At 40.4% G+C, this 18,045-nt stretch overlaps 2 protein-coding genes across 2 annotated transcripts; both read right to left on the bottom strand.

Annotated features, from left to right (window-relative positions):
* Window positions 1–431: 431 nt before the first annotated feature.
* On the bottom strand, window positions 432–14,271 carry LOC108144402 (small G protein signaling modulator 2). The gene is made up of 7 exons (XM_017269196.2): window positions 13,613–14,271; window positions 7,952–8,637; window positions 6,512–7,235; window positions 5,749–6,045; window positions 3,476–4,973; window positions 3,131–3,408; window positions 432–2,685 (listed from the first exon to the last, which is right to left on the bottom strand). The coding sequence occupies exons 1-7, from the start codon at window positions 13,653–13,655 to the stop codon at window positions 2,597–2,599; spliced, it is 3,615 nt and encodes a 1,204-aa protein (XP_017124685.1). The 5' UTR covers window positions 13,656–14,271; the 3' UTR covers window positions 432–2,596.
* A 316-nt stretch (window positions 14,272–14,587) lies between these two features.
* On the bottom strand, window positions 14,588–18,004 carry LOC108144403 (molybdenum cofactor sulfurase). Its single transcript, XM_017269212.2, has 4 exons — window positions 17,819–18,004; window positions 17,601–17,751; window positions 16,331–17,116; window positions 14,588–16,271 (listed from the first exon to the last, which is right to left on the bottom strand). The coding sequence occupies exons 1-4, from the start codon at window positions 17,889–17,891 to the stop codon at window positions 14,942–14,944; spliced, it is 2,340 nt and encodes a 779-aa protein (XP_017124701.1). The 5' UTR covers window positions 17,892–18,004; the 3' UTR covers window positions 14,588–14,941.
* Window positions 18,005–18,045: the final 41 nt, after the last annotated feature.

The raw sequence follows: 18,045 nt of genomic DNA, 5'->3' as shown, positions 1-18,045 counted from the left end.
ACTAAATCATTTCTGTTAAATTAGTTGTCACTGGTAATGTTGGCAACCAAATTTTACAAATATTTTGTAGAAATATTTTTTGACTTAAAAATTGAAATCTTTTTTAAAAAGTCAATAATTTTCTATATTTTGTATGTACTCAATTTTGCATTATTTCAAAGCAGATCTATAACGGGTATCAAATTTCCAAAAAAAAAAACCCAAAACACAACATCATTTTGGCCAAGTTACAACAAAAAACTTAACCCCAAAAACCCTTTTGAAGTATCGGTTTTTGTATCAAATATGTTTTTAAACCCATTTTGTACATTTTATAAAAAAAAATGTCTTCAATATTGAGTCAAATAAATCAAAGAGTAGATGTGACTCACAAAACATGGAAGTACACATATAAACGTTATCAAGCCTGAGAAAAATTACGGATTGCTTTCTTGTAAACATTTTACATATTTCCTTTTATTTTGTTATCGTTTCGACATGGTTTTTCGGTAAATTATACATTGATCGTTGGTTTTTTTTGGGGGGGCTTTTTATGTGGCTTCGCTTGGAACATAAGATATTCGTAATATTCATGCGTATGCTATATGTGGTTACAATTTTGGGTAACGTAATACTCTATATGCTCGGGCTCTATAGGTGGCGTCTCTACACAGACGGGTATAAATATATATGTAGCTTAGCTTGATTACGATAGAATATATTATAGCGAGAGTTTCTGCCTTGCTCTACGGGTTTTACTTCTTTATAGTGTTTTTTCGTCGTGATGGATCAGTAGATCACTTGTCGAATATGTGTATCAAAAATGTGGCCAAAATTTTGGTTGGACTCGACTGACTTGCATATCCCTCTCTTTGTTTTCCCCCAGTCAAGTGTAAAATATATCTCTCGCTGCCTCTTTCCCTCATTCTCCGTCTCTTTCTGTTGCCTGCCAACTCCTTCTCTTTCGTTATGTGTATAATATATATATATACATATATATATATATATATATATATACGTTTTAGCGCTTACAAAAATATCAATATTCAAAGAAGCAACAAGAAATCACATTAAGTTTTTTTTTTGCATTTTTCGATTTTTTGACGATTTTTTTGTTTATCGTTTTTCATACACAAAAAGCGTGCTACTCGCATTAACTTAGATTCCACACAAAGTGTTTGCTCTATATAGTTCTATATAAGTTGTATATAAGCCCAGTGGAGGGATTTTTGGTGCGCCTGCACTTACCAAAAAACAACGAAAAACTGGATAGAAACTAGGTAGTTTTGCCTGAGAACAGCAACGAATCGGTTTCGATTATAACAATATACACGGCTAACACATTCCGAACTCTATATTTATGCTTGGGTTAATATTTGTATAAATATTGGTTTAATATATATCTATATATATTTGCGTTGCATATTAATTCTGCTAATACAAACAAACTCAACGTTTCGCAGCCGTCAATAACAAATTTCGTAACATATGTATGTATTTCTGTGGGTTTTCGTGTGTGAGTGTGTGTGTTTGTGTCGGCAATTGTTCGATTCACCTATAGATATAAAACCCCAGGATCCACCTGTCGGGCCACTCAAATACAAAATGTTTTTTCTCAATGCTTGCAGCTACAAAGGAAAAATAGTAGAAAACCAAATCGACTTAGCGAACAATTGCAATTTGATTCAGGGGTGCCATTGAAAAGCTCTAGAGATTTTAAATCTCCCGAAAACGAAATCAAGTCCTTACATTTCTATACAGTTTTTTAAGCAATTGCAAGTTTCCACTTCAATACTTTCAAATGTTTCAAAACGCCCAATGATTTAAAAAGATTTTAAACACCTCACTAGAGCTTTTCACATCTTCCCCTCGAATATATTTTAATATAGGTGTGTGTATATATAATATATCTGATCATTTGACAAATCAATAACATAACATTAACAACAGTTGGCCGCAGTCGCAGCCGCCCAGCATTGCCATATATAGACGATATCTAATACAATATCCATATACGTGATCCACCCCCTGGTTCTCTCGAAATATACAAAACGTATAAATATGCAACTGCCTGTATATAATATAATCGGTATATGCATGTATATTGTATAAGTATAAATAGTTTATCTTTTTTTTCTTTTACGTTGTTCGTTTTCCACTTGATTTTCTCGCTTTTGTTTTTCAGGTCACTACAATTTCCTTAAATTTGCTAAATTTCTTTAAGCGATTCCCAGCCGTTTCCAAAAAAAAAAAAAAATATATATATATATAAATATATATATATAAAACCATTGCGGATTACGGGAAACCTCCCTAAAAAACCTCGACGAGAACCTCAGCTAATTGCAATCTCTAGGGTGCATTGTATGTTATATGGTATATGGTATATGGTATATGTTATATGGTATGTGTTATATGGTTTGTGGTATATGGTTTAATGTATATGGTATTTGGTATGTGTTTGGTTATGTATCCCCCAAGCGTTTTTTAACTCCGATTCTACGATTCTATGCTCTAGGTGCTAGCTACTTAGTACATCGCATGCTCAATACTGATCGGGAACTGAGGTCTCCAGGAACTGACGATGGATGACTGATGACGATGGCTTCATCTGCGTTTACTTGTTCTCGATGATGGTCTGCAGCTGGAGGACCAGACTCCTGGACAGCTGCAGGATCGACTGGGCGTTGTGGCGCTCCGCCATCTCTGCAAAATACGGATATTATTAACTAACTAACTTTATTTATTTACAGTACTTAAACCACAAAACGAAATTATTAGACACTTTTATTTAAAATGTACTTTTAATGCATTTTTTCAGAAAAGGTGTTTTTTTGGGCTAATTCATTACATTCTATTGTTAGCGATGGCAAGCGATTGATTTTTTAATTAAAAAAAAGAAAACCAACAAAATGTTGGTGCAGAAAATGCCTTTAAAAAGTAATTTTATATAAAGGCTATTTATTATTCATGTACAATTCTATATGAAAAGATTTAAAAAATGTTAAACCTTTTTCAAAAATAATTATAGGTAAATAGCACGAATAATATCTGAACAATTGTAAAATATGTAGTTATAAATATATATATTTTATATAAAAAAAAAGTAAATGCAGTCAGCATTTATAAATGCTTAGATAATTGTTCTTACCATTGAAGAACTTGATGACATCGGTGAAGTCCATGCTGTTGGACAGGATGATGTCGCGGTAGGTCTCCAGCAGGGCCAGGGCCAAAAAGAGGACGAAGTGGCCGGAGGCGATGTGCTTGGCCGCCCAGATCACCTCCCAGGTGGCGAAGACGTCGTCGTAGACGAGCTCCCTCTTGAAGTCGAGCAGGAACCAGCGGTAGCAGAAGTAGAAGTGCGTGTAGTCGCCATTCGAGTCCATCAGGTCGTACATCTCCGAGTCGAGGATCTGTATGAGGGATCTGTATGGCACCAGCGATTAGTTCAACCGAATTACTTGTATATAGCTAGTTATGATGTTATACCCACCGCATGTTCGCAAAGTGCATGTCCATGGCCCCGCCGCTGGGGAAGTTCTCGATCATGCGCTCCATGAGCTTGCAGAAGCAGCTGTAGCTGAGCGACTCGTCGTCGAAGATGACCAGGAGCGGAGCCACCAGGTCGCACATGCCCTGCATGTAGCCCACGTCCAGGTGCTCCCACACATACGTGGAGATCACGTTGCGCAGCTTGTCCAGGTTCTCGTTGGCGAAGTACCAGTAGTTCCTGTCGCACCGCTGCACATCCTTCTCGATCCGGTGCAGATTGAGGCCAAACTGTTCCAGCAATTCGACGCTATAGACACCGCCATTGGAGCTGGCCGGCGATACGCAGGCGGACTTGGGCTCCTGCAATGCGTCCAGTGAGGCCACCACCGTAATGTCCTCGTTGAGGGGCGACATCAGGCTGGTCTTCCGCGAGGTAAACTCCTCGGTGGCATCGTCGTCCAAAGCGTCCAGCGATGCTGCCTCGGTTATTATCACCGCCGTGGCCGGTTGCGATAGTTCCTCCTCCTCCTGCTGCTGCTGCTGGCTGTCCAGCCTCACATCGTCGGCGCTGTGGAACTTGCTCAGCTCACCCGGCGGCGGCAGCTCCTCCTCCTCTTCCTCCTCCTCTTCCTCATCCTCCAGCTTGGCCTCCGCCTCCGCCATGTCAACGAATTCGTTGCCCACCGTCTCATAGCTGCTCGTCGAGGGCGAACTCTTGATGCTCAGCAGCAGGATGTTGCCGCTGCCATCCAGACCCAATCCCAGATCGTTCTCGTTCTCGGAATCGGCGAAACAATTCTCCTGCAAGCGCAGCGGTTCCATGTTGTCTATGTTCTGGAACTCCAGCACCAGTTGCTCGCTGAGTCGCGGCATTCCGCGGTCCTCTTGATCCTCATGCTTTTCCACTAACTCCTCTTCTTCTCCTGGATTCTTCTGCTCCTGCTCCTGGTCCTGCTCCTGCTCTTCGGCTTCCTGGCCCAATGCTGGCTCGTCGAACAGATCCCCTGGATCGGATATATCCGAAAAGTCATTGTCATCGAATACATCGTTCTCGCCCTCGTCCAAGATGATGTGTTCCTGATCCTCCTCGCCATTTCGTTGCTCCAATTCCAATTGGCGACTGCCGTTGGTGAGTTTCTGTTGGGGCGTGAGGGAGTTCGAGGTCTGGGCCGCCAGGCGTGCCTGCTCGGCACTTAATTTCGCCACTGCCAGAGCCGTTTTCTCCTTCTCCCGCTGACGCACAATGGCCTCCACCGCCAGCCACTCGCTCATCGTCGTCTCGTAGTAGTGCTTGCACGTCTCGTCCTGCTGCCGGCGATCCTCCGGCGTGGAGCCGAAGGCATAGTGGCCCAGCAGATAGGGCCACACATCCTTGCGCAGATCGGGCTGCACGCCACCGAAGTAGACCAGGCGATAGAGCTCGAGTTCGCCGGTGACCACGCCATCCTCGTGCATCGCCAGCCACTTTTCGCGGGTCAAACCCTCCTCATCGGCAGCCACTAAAGGGAAAAATTCGACTATTAGTTGGTATTCAATAAATTAAATGATCAAATTGTCTTAAGAGGTGCCCTCTTTTGAATGAAATACCTTAATAGTTGTGCTTATAATAATAAATAATGCTATTTTTAGTTATCTTTTCTTGTTTCGATCATGTCTGAAGTTGTTTGTATATAACCATTACACTTAAAGTGCTTTAAAATATAAATAGTGGAGGTTTTTTAAAACAAAATAAAGTATAATTCTTTAAGTGATTGCTTAAATTGAATTATCCAACAAATAAAATCAAAATTAAGCATAAATTATAAAATCTGGAGCTATATCAAACTATATTCCGACCTAATGGGTTTTTTTAAAAGTAATATATTTTCTAGTAGAAGATGTAAGAAGATTCTCAAATGCAGTGAATTAATTAATTAATTTAAAAGTTTTAGGTAATTTTGTAGCGTTTCTTAGGTTGATAGATATCTTTTGATATTTTTATTAATTGGCGCTAGTTAAATACATAAATATCTAAACATATTATCTATAATCTGAGAAGCTCCCAAAATAATACGGATTTATATGAAATTTAAAAATGCTTGAAGTATTTTTAAAAAGTTTATAAATTAGATTGTCTAGAATTTTTGTATTTTTATTTGCATTCTTTTATTCGGGGACCTATAATCACAAAGCGATACAGCTTTGGTTGGAGTTTTCTCAAGTTTGGGGTTACTTTATATGTTTATAAATATATTTTTCTGGTTAATAGAATTTCCCAGAATAGAAATGACTTACGATCCGGCATGATGCGACCGTTGACCAGGCCGGACAAGTGGGTGCGCACCGTGGAGAGGTGGCGGCAGTAGGCCAGCCAGCCGTAGAAGGCCCTCGAGATGATCTGCCTGCGCATCGTGGAGCAGACCAGTTCGATGCTGGTGCTCTGGCTGGCCTGGATCAGTGGCGTTTCGCAGCTGCTCTGGTCGATGGAGAGGCTCTTGCTGGAGCAGTCGCTGCTGCCGGTGGTGGAGCAGCTGCCCAGATGTTTCCGTCGCGGACTCGACCGTCCCAGCTCCAGGATCGGATGACTGGCCACTGGAATGGATACAGGATTTGGTATGGGCAACTGCCTCCTTTCTGTCTACAGTTGCGGTCAAGTGAATAGCAGCTTTCTAGCTTATGGAAATAGTTTTTGAGCAACTTTTCACACAAGTTTGTACATTTTCTTAAAGCTTATACCATAAACTAAATGGGACAAGCATAGAAATCTACATTCATTATTGGTGCAGTATTTTTAAATATTTCTCAAAAAAGATTTGTTAAATAAATGTTTTTAAATTTAAAGTTTAATAAATTGAGCAGACCGTCCATCGTAATAGAACCATTTAAAGCAGTATATTGAAAATTTTATTTCAAGGAATTATCAACAGTTTTTAGAGTCCTTTAAAATTGAAACTACAATAGTTTTTAAACCAAATTTTTTGATAAATAACAAGAAAAGTTGTCCTATGCCTTGAAGGTACTATTACTATTATTTTGACCGCAGGTGATCTATACTCACGGAACTCCTCGTGCTGGCACTTGCTGACCACGCGGAACACATAGTCGATGGGCGTCTCGTCGGCCGCAGAGCCACCTGCCTCCATCACCGAGGGCAGGATGTGACGCCGCACACTTTTTGGCCACGGGAAGAGCTTGCCAATGCCACGCTGCGACCAGAGCGGTGGATCCAGTTGGCCGTGCGGAAGGAGACCCGTTTCCAGGCAGCTGAGGAACGCCTGAAGGTGTCCGCCCTCGGGGAAATGAATGGGCGGTCGCTGGACGCCATCCTGACCCACCAGGATGATGGTGCCGCCAGTGTCGCCACCGCGATTCTGGTGACAGTGCACATAGACGATCTCGTCCACGTTGATGTTGAGGGCATAGCTCCAGTAGAAGCTCTTGTCGCCGCCATCGCCGTCGTTGTAGCCGTTCATCAGCTGGTTCGGTGTCCACTTGATCGTCAGCGATTGGATGCTCTGGTGCAGGCTGAGATAGCCGGGCATCGGCTCGGACACATCCTTGGGCAGCACCAGCACGTTGTTCTTCCCGTAGAGCAGCGTGGTGCGCGAGTTCTGGTGCAATGACTCCACATAGTCCTTGGCCACGCTCGCCGGCGAGCAGGCCTTGAAGGAGCCGCTGCTCGTGTCCTCCGAACTGGTGTGCAGGCTGCGCTTGAAGTTGATGATGGGCCGGTGGGTGGTGGGCGGCGTCCGGTTGCCCGAGCTGATCCTGTGCCGCTGCACCTGGTGGGGGAAATGGTTCGAATAAATATTCAGTCATTTCTTTGTAGCCCACTTCAAATAAATTAAAGCAATGTTATAGCAAAGAAAAAAAAACAAATTAAAAATGATCATTGTTCATTTATAATTAAAAAAAAATATTGGTCAGTTACATTTGTTGTTACTTTTCTATAATTACGATATAGTGTAATACAAATAATCATTAGTTTTGGTTAAAAAAAAAAGCACCAAGCCGCAAAATTGATTGAATAATAACATTTGGTTGCTTTTAAGATAATTTTTTTAAAAATCAAATATTTTTAAGCACAATGGAATAAATATCGTAATAAAGAAACATGATCATTGGGGAATCCAACACATTAGCAAACACATTGACTACCAGATGGTACAATTATTTTTTTGAATAATAGTAATGTTTCAAAAATTATAAAATTAATTCCTAAATTAAACTCGAACTCGTACTGAAATAACGGATTACGATATTTAATATTTTTTTTAAATTTGAAACTAAATATTTAAAAGACAAATGCGTAACATATCTTAAATATAAAACATTATATTCAAAATATTTAAGGTTTTCATACAACAAAGTTTTAAACTAGTTCGTAAATGTCTAATTTTGTAGGTATATTTTTGCGCTTTCTTGTTTTAACTTAACACCTAACTTTGGTGTTTACTTTGTATGAAAGGGCAGTTTTTGCCAGTAGTATTCTACTCACCAGCTCATCGGCACAGGGATCGGACCAGTAGTGGTCGGCGGTCTTGGCCCGTGTGAACTCCAGGGCACAAGGACCCACCAGCAGAGAGCTGAGGATGGAGCCATAGTCCGGATCGGCGACCAGCGCCTCGCGATCGTAGTAGCTATTGGCATTGCTGACCAAATGCTCGATAATCTTGGCCAGCCGTTTCTCGTAGAGGGCCAGTCGTATCCACAGGTATTTGCCAAGTGGGGCAATGGCTCCAACTCCACCTGCCCCGACCCCTCCGGAGCCCGATCCCGTTCCATTGGAGACCATGTTGATGGTGGTCACCGAGTTGCTGCTCCCGCTGCCCTTGCTCAAAAGCTTTGGCTTGATGATGCTATCGCTGCTGGAGGAGGAGCGCTTGCCGCTCACCGCATTCGACTCCTGGGCCAGTTCCAGTTCGAGGAGTCGCCTGCTCACGTAGTCCGCCTCCGGGCAGATCTTGGCTATCTTCTGGATCAGCGCCGTCGTCGAGGAGGTCTTGAACAGACCCAGGGCCCTCCGCCGCAGACCATGACTCAGACAGGCCTCCACGGCGCCGCACAGCGAGGTCACCGAGCTGCTCTCCTCGTGGACATACTTCTTGGTCACCGCCTCCTCCATCAGCTGCTTGACCTCCTTCTTTACGCTGGCTATCAGCCGCTCCTTCAGTTCGGTCTCCGCTGGAAAAGGGCAAATCCAAAATAACATATTACAAATCATTAATATTTTTAAGATATCACTTTTTTATGATTAGAAAGTTTTCAAGAAAATTGTTAAGAGTTTTTGTTAAGTAATGTTAAGAACCTTCTGTAAACCATTATATAATTTTTCAAATTAATCTCACGTGGGCTGCTTACAATAAATAATATTGAGTATCATTTAGTTTAATAATAAAATAAAATTGAAAAAAAGGGTTTAGCGATGTGATGGGTTAACAAAAATGAAAGACACTCGTGTCCTCGAAATTGTAAGTTACTTATTTGCCTGCGTGTGGTTATTGTTAATCCCTGGACCTCTCCTAACGACCGACATGACACTTCCACGCCCATTTCTTATTTCCCCACAGAGCACTGGTAGCAGAGCCCCAATAAATATGCTTTGATTGATTGCACATGCCGGAGTGCCACCTCCGGATCCCGCCGAATCCTGGAGTATGTCCAGTGTCCAGTGTCCAGTGTCTAGTGTCCAGTGTTCAGTGCCCAATGCCCAATGCCCAATGCCCAATGTGTTGCCCCCAACTCGTTTGGGATTGCGTTTGCTCTTGGAGTCCACGGACCGACGTCAATCATTTTGTCATCGCTGTCAATTTTTGTTTCGTCGGCTTCTGTGCACAAAATTGTCCCTATGCTTCGCTGCCCCCATATAACAACATTTATTAGTACATAAATAAATGGCCACATACAGTGCGTATGCGTGATGTAGAAACGTTCAGATCAATAGAACTCAAAACAAAGCCTATTTAAAGTTAAAAAAGAAATTTTTTTTTAAATAAGAAATATTGCCTATAAACTAAAGGTTTATTATTAAAATATGGTGTATGCCATTTTGATTAGCCGAAAAATTCTGATAATAAATCCTAACAAATATTAAGAAATATTAATTTTTGATGGCTATCAGAAGAATTTTAATGTTTTTACGTATTTTGGTTATTTTTTTATTTAAAACAATAATTACAATTACAATACGGTATAACCTGTTGCACGTCGAAATTTGAAACGTCAAAAATATGAGAAATACCAAAAAGGTTTTTTTTATTAAAATTTTATTAAGATTTCTTAGAATCTAGACATCTTACAAGCACTGTACACGTATGTAAATGTCCTGGCAGTGTTCTATGTACAAATATGCTAATAGGATAAAGCGACCACGAAGTGGGGAAGCCCAAGAAGAAATAAGGGAGCAAAGAGAGGAAGAGAGGAAGACGAAAGGCAGGGCTCGCTTCTAATTAGAATGGAAATAAAGGATTTACGCCGCTACGTGACATGGCCCGCCAATGTCCAGGACCCAGTAGCCAGGACCCAGGACATGGGAGCCGGAACCCAAAATCGATAAGGGAAGGTTTTTAAAGAAATTGCAAAAGTTCTGTAAACAGTGAGAAGCGGCCACGGTGCAGCTTTAAAAAGCAATCCCACCAGTTCTTTTAGAAAATTTAAGTTTATTAAATTATATAAAGTAATTAAGCAATTTAGTTATTTAGTTTATTTGGAAACTCATTTTACATATAAAATAATTTATATTTGTCAAAATGTAAAAGTAATTTAAAAAATATAAAAGTGTCAAGACCTAATATTTCAGTTAAATCTGAAAAAAAAATCTTAAAACAGTGTAGTTGTATTTAGACAATACTCTTGAATTCATACAAAATATAAAATAATTTAAAGAAATTATTTGCATTTTCAAAAAATTTATAAAAATTTCATTAGTATTTCTGAGCTTATAAAAATGTGACAAATTTTGAATAAAAATGCTGGTTACAAAGGAATTAATTTAATTGTTGTACACTGAAATATTTTACATTTTAAATGAATCCGAGAAATACTTTAAACAAACATTTGTAGTAAATTACATATTTAAAAAGAAACAGGTATTTAAAAAATTAACCCTTTGCTATAAATTGGTTAATATTACCCTAAGTATTTTTTTTGTCACTTTCAAAGTATCTAACATACCGGACTTGGCCTGTAGTAACCACATTGGAAATGGTCGAGAAGGCGACAGGAAAATGTGAAGTGCATTCGGGCAGATCGACACATGCACTAAGTTGTTTATTTTCAATTCGCACTGCAATTCCAGTGAAACATTGCAATAAACAGGGTGTGTGTACATGTGTTGTGGAGCAGTAGAGCAGTGGTATTTGTGTATGCGCATTGTAACCTTGACTGGATGCTAAAAAACTTCCTTGAATTCTAACCTATAACAACAGAGCGATGCGGAAGAGAGTGAAAGAGAGGACTAGGCAGCGGCAACACCTGCGACGCTACCCATACACACGCACAAACATGCACAATCGTGCACGCACACACTGACACTTGACCCTGAACAACATCAAACAGCTGATGACAGGACGAAGGGCAGAAAGAGACGACAAATGAGACGCTGAAAGGCGATGCCTCAATTTCTCTCTCTCCCTACTCTCTTTTTGCAGAGAGGGATGGCAAGTGTAAGAGTGTGTGTGTACGCTCCTTCTTTAATTTGTTGCCTGTAACATAATAACAACAATGAAGACATGGGAGGGTCCCTCACACACGCACACACATCATAAAATCCCATGCCAGGGCAGCCATATTGCTCAAACATATGTTTGTTATCCAACAAAAGACGCAACACACACGTTTACCCGCATGTGTGCGAGTGTGTGCACAGGAAAAAACAACAAATAAAACGTGGATTTAATAAGCGAAAGAATGTGCAAATGGAATTGCAAAAGAATTTTTTGATTTGGCATTTCGCAAAGTACATACTGTGAAGACAGCACTTTAAATATCTATACTGTTCTTAAAACCATTTATATTTATATTAATTAACAGTGTGCAACAGTGCGTATACGTCATAAATTATTACTCATACGTAGTGTGATCTTACAGATTTTACAACTTTGTTTTTAACTTTTTGCCATTAGAACCTATCTTTGAAAATATAGGTGGGAAATACATCTTACTACTCAAAATAAAGTGTCCAGTTGCGGAAATAATTTTATTCAATGCTCTGCCCTACAATGTATGCTATGATTTTTATTTCTCAATTTTCTTCTTAATCATGTTATAAATATTATAACTTCTTATAAATTGGCAGCGGCATAGCAGCACATAATGCACTGAAAAAAATTTTGATATTGTATTAGGGATTATTTATGTATATACCTTAAAGTTCGCGGCTTACTTTTCAATTCATCTTTTATTCTGTTTTCATTTTCAATTTAATTAATAATACCAGATGATAGTATTCTCAGACAATTTAAAAGCGTTAAACGCGATTCTAAAAAAAATGTAATATCAAAGTTTCGAAATGTGCAATTTTTCTCAAAGAATTAAAATCGAATTAGGCAATGAATTTTTGATCAGTGTCTGCTACTGAACGGGAATATCTGAGCACCCCCGAATGGTAAACGTGAGAAAAGAAACCCGGAAATTGTGCGCGCTTCTCTGATTACATTAATTGGCGGGCAATTTGATGACTTTCAAATGAGAGGGCAGCCTGTAGGAGAGGGTGTGGTTTGAAGAACTAGCCAGGCGTAGTCGCATTGAACGACGTAATGCAATTACCGGATCCGTCCGGCACTAAGGGTCGCTACTTACGATTTCTTCACGCCATACACGATATATATACGGCCAATTAGCTGCGCAGGAAGGTAAACGCAGGATGAAAAGCAGAGACAAACAGCGGATTAATGCCAAATTGACCTTATGGCCATGAACTTTGCATTTCGCATGGTCAGGGTAATTCCACTTAATTGGCGGTGGGTAGCAAAAAAAATGTCATTCAATCGATGCCAATTAAAGCGGCTTTTAACTGGAATCCACCTGAGTGTAATCTGCTGTCCTGCAACCATAACCGTTGTGCCGTTTAATTAGTTGCTTTGGTCAGCGAATCTCACAATTTCCGGTGGCATAAAATATGCATTAATCGCCAACCGGTCAAAGTGCATACTTTCAATTTTAATGAAAAAAAAAGGAAAAGAATTACTTATGTCCATTGTAAGTCAATTAAAATCAGATGTCCGTTATTGGAATGCGTGAATGCTTAACAAACCATCAGATAGATATCCAATCCCATTTTTATCCCATTATGAACAGTACAATATGAACAGTTCGATTTAACAAAGTTAAATAGTAAGACATTAAAGGAAAACGGTTTAGTTGCTTTGCAGTTTAAATTTAAAGTAAAATTGTATTTAAAAAACTTTATTAATTAATTAAAAAAATGTTCTAGTAAACATAAAAAATATATATGTATATATTTTAAGGAAAAATCAAATGTTATATTTCTCTAAATTCTGTATACCACTTGATCAAATGAGTTCACTGTATGCGAACAATCTTTTTTTCTTTTTCTCCTTTCCCTTTCTTTTCTTGAAGAAACGACACCAAATCATTTCACTTTCGCACCTTCTACGCATCAACGCCAAGAACAACATTTCACATACACAGACAGAAGTCCTGGCATTTTGGCATGCGTATGTATGTGTATATGCATGATATGTAATTGGTATTTGCTACTGTTGTTGTTGCCAAAAAAAGTACACAACACAAAATCACAGCTGCGCGACACATTTGTTTATTTTTTCAGATAATTATTATTGTTTTTATATTTTAAAATCGAAATCCAATTTAATTAAATTCATATATGTCATATTCTCACTTATCAAAATAAAAAACTGGACTCTGCGGTATAATAATATATAATAACAATTTAAATGCTGATATCTGGTTCTAAAATTGTAAATTTATCAAATGACTCCTTAGTCAAAGAATTTTTATAAATATAAAATATTTAGCTTTTAAAAATTATGGATTTCTGATAATTATATTTTTAAATAATTCGCTGGTATCTAAAAATGATTTGTGATCAGTTTTTCTCTGTGTGTAGAGAGAAGGAAAAAAAGGGAAGAGAGGAGAAAGAGAACCAGAACCAGGACAATAACTGTTTCTCACTCACCGCTGCTGACGTCGCCGCCGCTGAAACTGTGTAGCATGTTCATCTGAATTTGTATTGGTGGATGATGGACGCTCTCTCTGGATTTCTCTTTTCCTTTTTGTGGTATATTTCTTGGGGCAAATAATTTCTCTGTCTGCCAGCTGCTTATTTCTGTTGCTATTCTTTTATGTTTCCTTCTTTTTCCTTTGTTTCTCGTTTCTTGCCTCTTTCCTTTTTTTTTTGTTAACAAAATTTGTGGTATCAAAAATTTTCTTAGATTCGTTGTCTCATTTTGTTTTTTTTTTCGCTTTTGTTGTAGCCGTTGTTGTTCTGCTACATTTTTACTACTACGCAAGCACACACACCTGCACTCGCACACACACTTATATAACAACAACAGAGTGCGTGTGATGCTGCTGCTGTTTTGTTGTTGTTGATTCCTCTTTCGGTAGTAGTTATTCACATTTTTGCTGCATACTTTTCGGTTGCTCTCTTGTAGTGTATGTGTGTGCTGCGGCCTCCGCTGTTCTTCTTTTATTAATTTTGTGTTGTATATTGTTTATTGTTTCCTCTTTGTTTATTTTTGATTATACTTCTTATTGTGTCATTTATTGTTTTTCCGCCAGCAGCTTTTCCGCTCTGCTCCCCAGTGTGACCGCGATTGCAGTGTCGCCAAATTTTGCGACGACAGGGAACAGTGCTTCGAGTGTCTATCGTCGATAGGCAGGCACACCGATACCAGGGTTGCCAACCCAAAGTTCAAAATATATTTGTTTAGAGCTGGAACTGCATTATTTTAAACATTTTTAATGTCACTCATTTAGTTTATTAATCAGAAGAATCAAAATAAAATTGTATTTTACAAAATTAGCATTCATTTTGTTCTAAAGTTCAAATATACATATACTATTAATATGATGGGCGCTTGATTTAAAATGACACTTAACTCTGCATTTGAAATTCGATTCCCTCCCCAAGATTTGTCGCATATACAAATTGATTTGATTGTGTTTATTTGGGCAATTTAAGGCCTTTCAAAGGCTTAAGACACTGGCAAGAGGTATCCGGTTACTTTAAGCTTAAACTATGCGTGAATGTTTGCGTTAGAATGTTTGATTATTTTTTTTTTAAATGTGTAACTTTAAATTTGACGAAGGTAAGCTTTGAAAAGTCGAATATAGGAATATTAAACCCAATGAGGATATAATATACCGAAAAGTGATCAAAATATCTGGAAGATATATATTCGAACACGAATAAATTAAAAACTTCCTTTAACTGTAGATGTACTAATCTTATTTTTGGTATGGAAGTTGTGAAATTTACGTAGCTATGTGATGTGGGAAGAGCTTACGCCACCAGGACAGTATCGCCACAGGTCATGTGCAGCCCTTTGGCTTGCAAATCGTTAGTTATTCTGGTAATATAAATGCCGAATCGCATGCGACCGCTTTGCAAGCGGGAAATTGTGGTCAAGGTTTCCGGTGATCGTTCGCCGGTCCTTTGGTTAATGCATATCATATCACAGCGCTGGCAAGGACCCTCCACCTGGAACTGGATGCCCCCGATGGTGAGGGCCGTGTAGGTAAGTTCCTCGAAGGCACATCCCGTATCGATGATGATATTGGCCCGAAAACGATCGACAGTCTCGTCAAGGGGTTCCTCGAATTGAAGTGAACGCACCGACGATCTGTTCACCAGCAAAAACTGGGCTTGATTCACCAGACTCAGCTTCTGCTGATCCTTCGACGAGTTTCGCTGGCCCGATTGCCGTAGCAAACGGAGGCCCTCCAAGCCCAGATGTTGGCTTAACCACTGGGCAACCTCTTCGCCGCAATCCAAACCCTCCACGGGCTGTCGACACACCTTGCTGACACATTTTGCCGAATCGGCTGCCTGATCCGCCAGTGAAAGGGGCACTGAGACAGAGGAATCATCGCCAAATCGCAGCTCCAACTGGTCAGCTTTAATCACTGGCCTTATTAGGCACAATTCCGTGCAGCGTTTCTGAGTCAATGCCATGCCATTCATGTCCACTATCATCCATTCGCGATCATATTTCAGACCCTGATCCGTCAGTGGCCATGAGTCCTGCGATTCAACTTTGAAGGCGGCACAGGACTTCACCGGATATATGGCCATTTGGAGAAGTTTTGGCCTCAACTTCTGGACTCGCTCCTTGAGCACCGGTGGCAATTGCTCCGCCTGATCTTCGATGAATTGGATCCGCTGTTGCGGTTTAGTGGCCAGATAACTGGAGCGCAACATCTCGAGCAGCTTGTCCACGTCCTGAATGGTGGTCATGTAGCCAAAGGACACACGCACTGCTCCCGTTGGTTGGCCATCGATCAAATCAAAGTAATCACCGCATATGCGTCCCGCCCGCTTGTAAATCGCATCCATGGCATCCTCGTCCAGTTTAAGGTAATATTGACAGGCTCCAATGTTGCAGAAGCAACCTGTTCGCAGTAGGATACCATGTAGAGCCGCCACACAGGCTATCTCACCGAATCCCACAAAGGATCCCGATTCCGTGCGCACATTGAAGGCGACAATGCCACCCTGGCGGCATTTTTCCCGATAGCCCATCTTATTGTACAACTGGATGAGGGGCTCTCCATTGGCATGCTTTAGCTGTTTCAGCTGCTCCTCCAAGTACTTTGCCAGGCCATGAACGTGCCTGTAAATGGGAATTGTAAGTTTACTTTGGTTCCTTGGACTATCAAATAAGTTACCCACCTGGAAATCCTCTCCATGGTGCTTAGCTCCTCCGTTTTGGGCACCAATCTGTCCAGCGTGCGAAAGCCCTCGAGCAGTCCGACAATGGAGAGAAACGGCAGGGTTCCATCCTCGTAGCGCTGGTGGAAGGTCTCCCGCAGCTGATAGTCCATGGCATGCGGATAAGCATAGTTGATGGAGCCGCCGCCAAAGAATCGCCGTTTTCCAAAAGCCTCGGCCCCTCGTCGACTCACCAAAAGAGCTCCCACTCCCGTTGGATAGCCGAAGATCTTGTAAAAACTAAGGCACACATAATCGGGATGGTATCTGTGCAGATCCAAAGGACTGGTGGCCACAAAAGAGGCTGCATCCAGGCAGATATAATAGTTGTTCTGGCCATTCTCTATTTTCTCCTTACTGGGGCCCCAAATTTGTTTTCCCCTTATGGGCAAGCCATCATTTTGGATTTTTTCAATGACATCCATTGGGATTTTGTAGCCACTGAAGTTACATTGGGCGGAAAAAGTGACCAGAGAGTTGCCGGTTTTCGTGATTGTTTCTTCTTGAACTTTCCCCTTCCCATTGGCCAATTCGCCCGAGATCTCATTTTCCCTGAGCATATATATACCATTTGCCCGTACCCTTTCACGCATTCCCAACACCGAGGTATGATTCTCCTGGCAAAAGTGAAAGTCACCCGATGATCCAAAGTCAAAGTTATCCGCCACCAGGGACAAAGCTGCAGTGGCATTCGCCGTGAAGATCACATGGTAATCCTCGGCAGTGGTGTTGAAAAATTCCAATACCCTGAAATAAATGAAATAGATGAAAGTGTTAAATGTTTAATAAAATGTTACAATTAGTTTCGTACTTGAATAACAACAATACAAGTATAATAATGTTGTATACAAAAATTATATATTACATGCATAATTTGAAATACTATAAGCTAGATCTAGTACATATAGTCCATTAATTGTTAATTGTCATAATTTGAGCCATTTTATAAAACAAAAAAATGACAAAGTTAATTTGGGTAAAAAAGAGTGGTTGGTTCTAACAGAAAACAAAAAAGTTATTAATATTTGTGGTGGGGTTATGTATCATTAAGCTTCCAGAGGAATAATGCCACTTAACAATCGGTGCCTGATTATAATGACTTCCCCATTAACGTTTTGAGTCGTAATCTATATCTTTTGTTAGACCCCAATAAGGGCAGTCCAATGACAGTGGATTGGCTGCATTGTTGTTCCGTGATTCCGTGATTTTTGTCGGACACGGTTGGACTCACTTGAATCGCACCTGGTCCACAAAATCTCCGGTAAGGCGACAGGTGTGCGGATTGCAGATGACATTCCGATGCAGTTGCTCCGCGGCGGCTTTCACCTGGTTTTCCGCATATAGAGTGGTGCCCGCATGATCCAGGTAAACACTTTTGTTGTCTATCAGAATAGTTGGTTTCGTTATCGTTGACGTTTAACATTTCACCATCACATTGCCCACACTTACTGGCCAATCTAGAGAATTCCGCGTCGATTTTCGTTTGCTCCGAGGGAGAGAATTCCGGGCGATATGGCGACATGTTGTTGGGAACTGTTCGATTGTTGGCTGGGAACCGGCTTTTATTTATTTGCCATGAGACCGGCCTGCAATTAATCGCCGCATCTGTTGCGCCATACTCTCTCCTGCGAAAAACATGATAGTGTACATTAGCTATCGTATTTGCTTGGCCAAAA

Source organism: Drosophila elegans, unplaced genomic scaffold (assembly GCF_018152505.1).
Source record: "Drosophila elegans isolate 14027-0461.03 unplaced genomic scaffold, ASM1815250v1 contig_149, whole genome shotgun sequence".
Classification (NCBI taxonomy): domain Eukaryota; kingdom Metazoa; phylum Arthropoda; class Insecta; order Diptera; family Drosophilidae; genus Drosophila; species Drosophila elegans.
The sequence above is the reverse complement of the archived record's forward strand: the minus strand, read 5'-3'. Positions and strand labels throughout refer to the sequence as shown.

What these genes read in the sequence shown, in the direction of transcription:
- LOC108144402 (XM_017269196.2), bottom strand. Translation starts at nt 13,655, where the DNA reads ATGAACATGCTACACAGTTTCAGCGGCGGCGACGTCAGCAGCG. An exon ending in CGGTCGCATCATGCCGGATC is followed by an intron (nt 4,974 to 5,748) that starts GTAAGTCATTTC and finishes TTTTCCCTTTAG; the next exon opens with TGGCTGCCGATGAGGAGGGT. An exon ending in TGTCATCAAGTTCTTCAATG is followed by an intron (nt 2,686 to 3,130) that starts GTAAGAACAATT and finishes CGTATTTTGCAG; the next exon opens with AGATGGCGGAGCGCCACAAC.
- LOC108144403 (XM_017269212.2), bottom strand. Translation starts at nt 17,891, where the DNA reads ATGTCGCCATATCGCCCGGAATTCTCTCCCTCGGAGCAAACGAAAATC. An exon ending in GGAATTCTCTAGATTGGCCA is followed by an intron (nt 17,752 to 17,818) that starts GTAAGTGTGGGC and finishes CTATTCTGATAG; the next exon opens with ACAACAAAAGTGTTTACCTG. An exon ending in GTGGACCAGGTGCGATTCAA is followed by an intron (nt 17,117 to 17,600) that starts GTGAGTCCAACC and finishes CATTTATTTCAG; the next exon opens with GGTATTGGAATTTTTCAACA.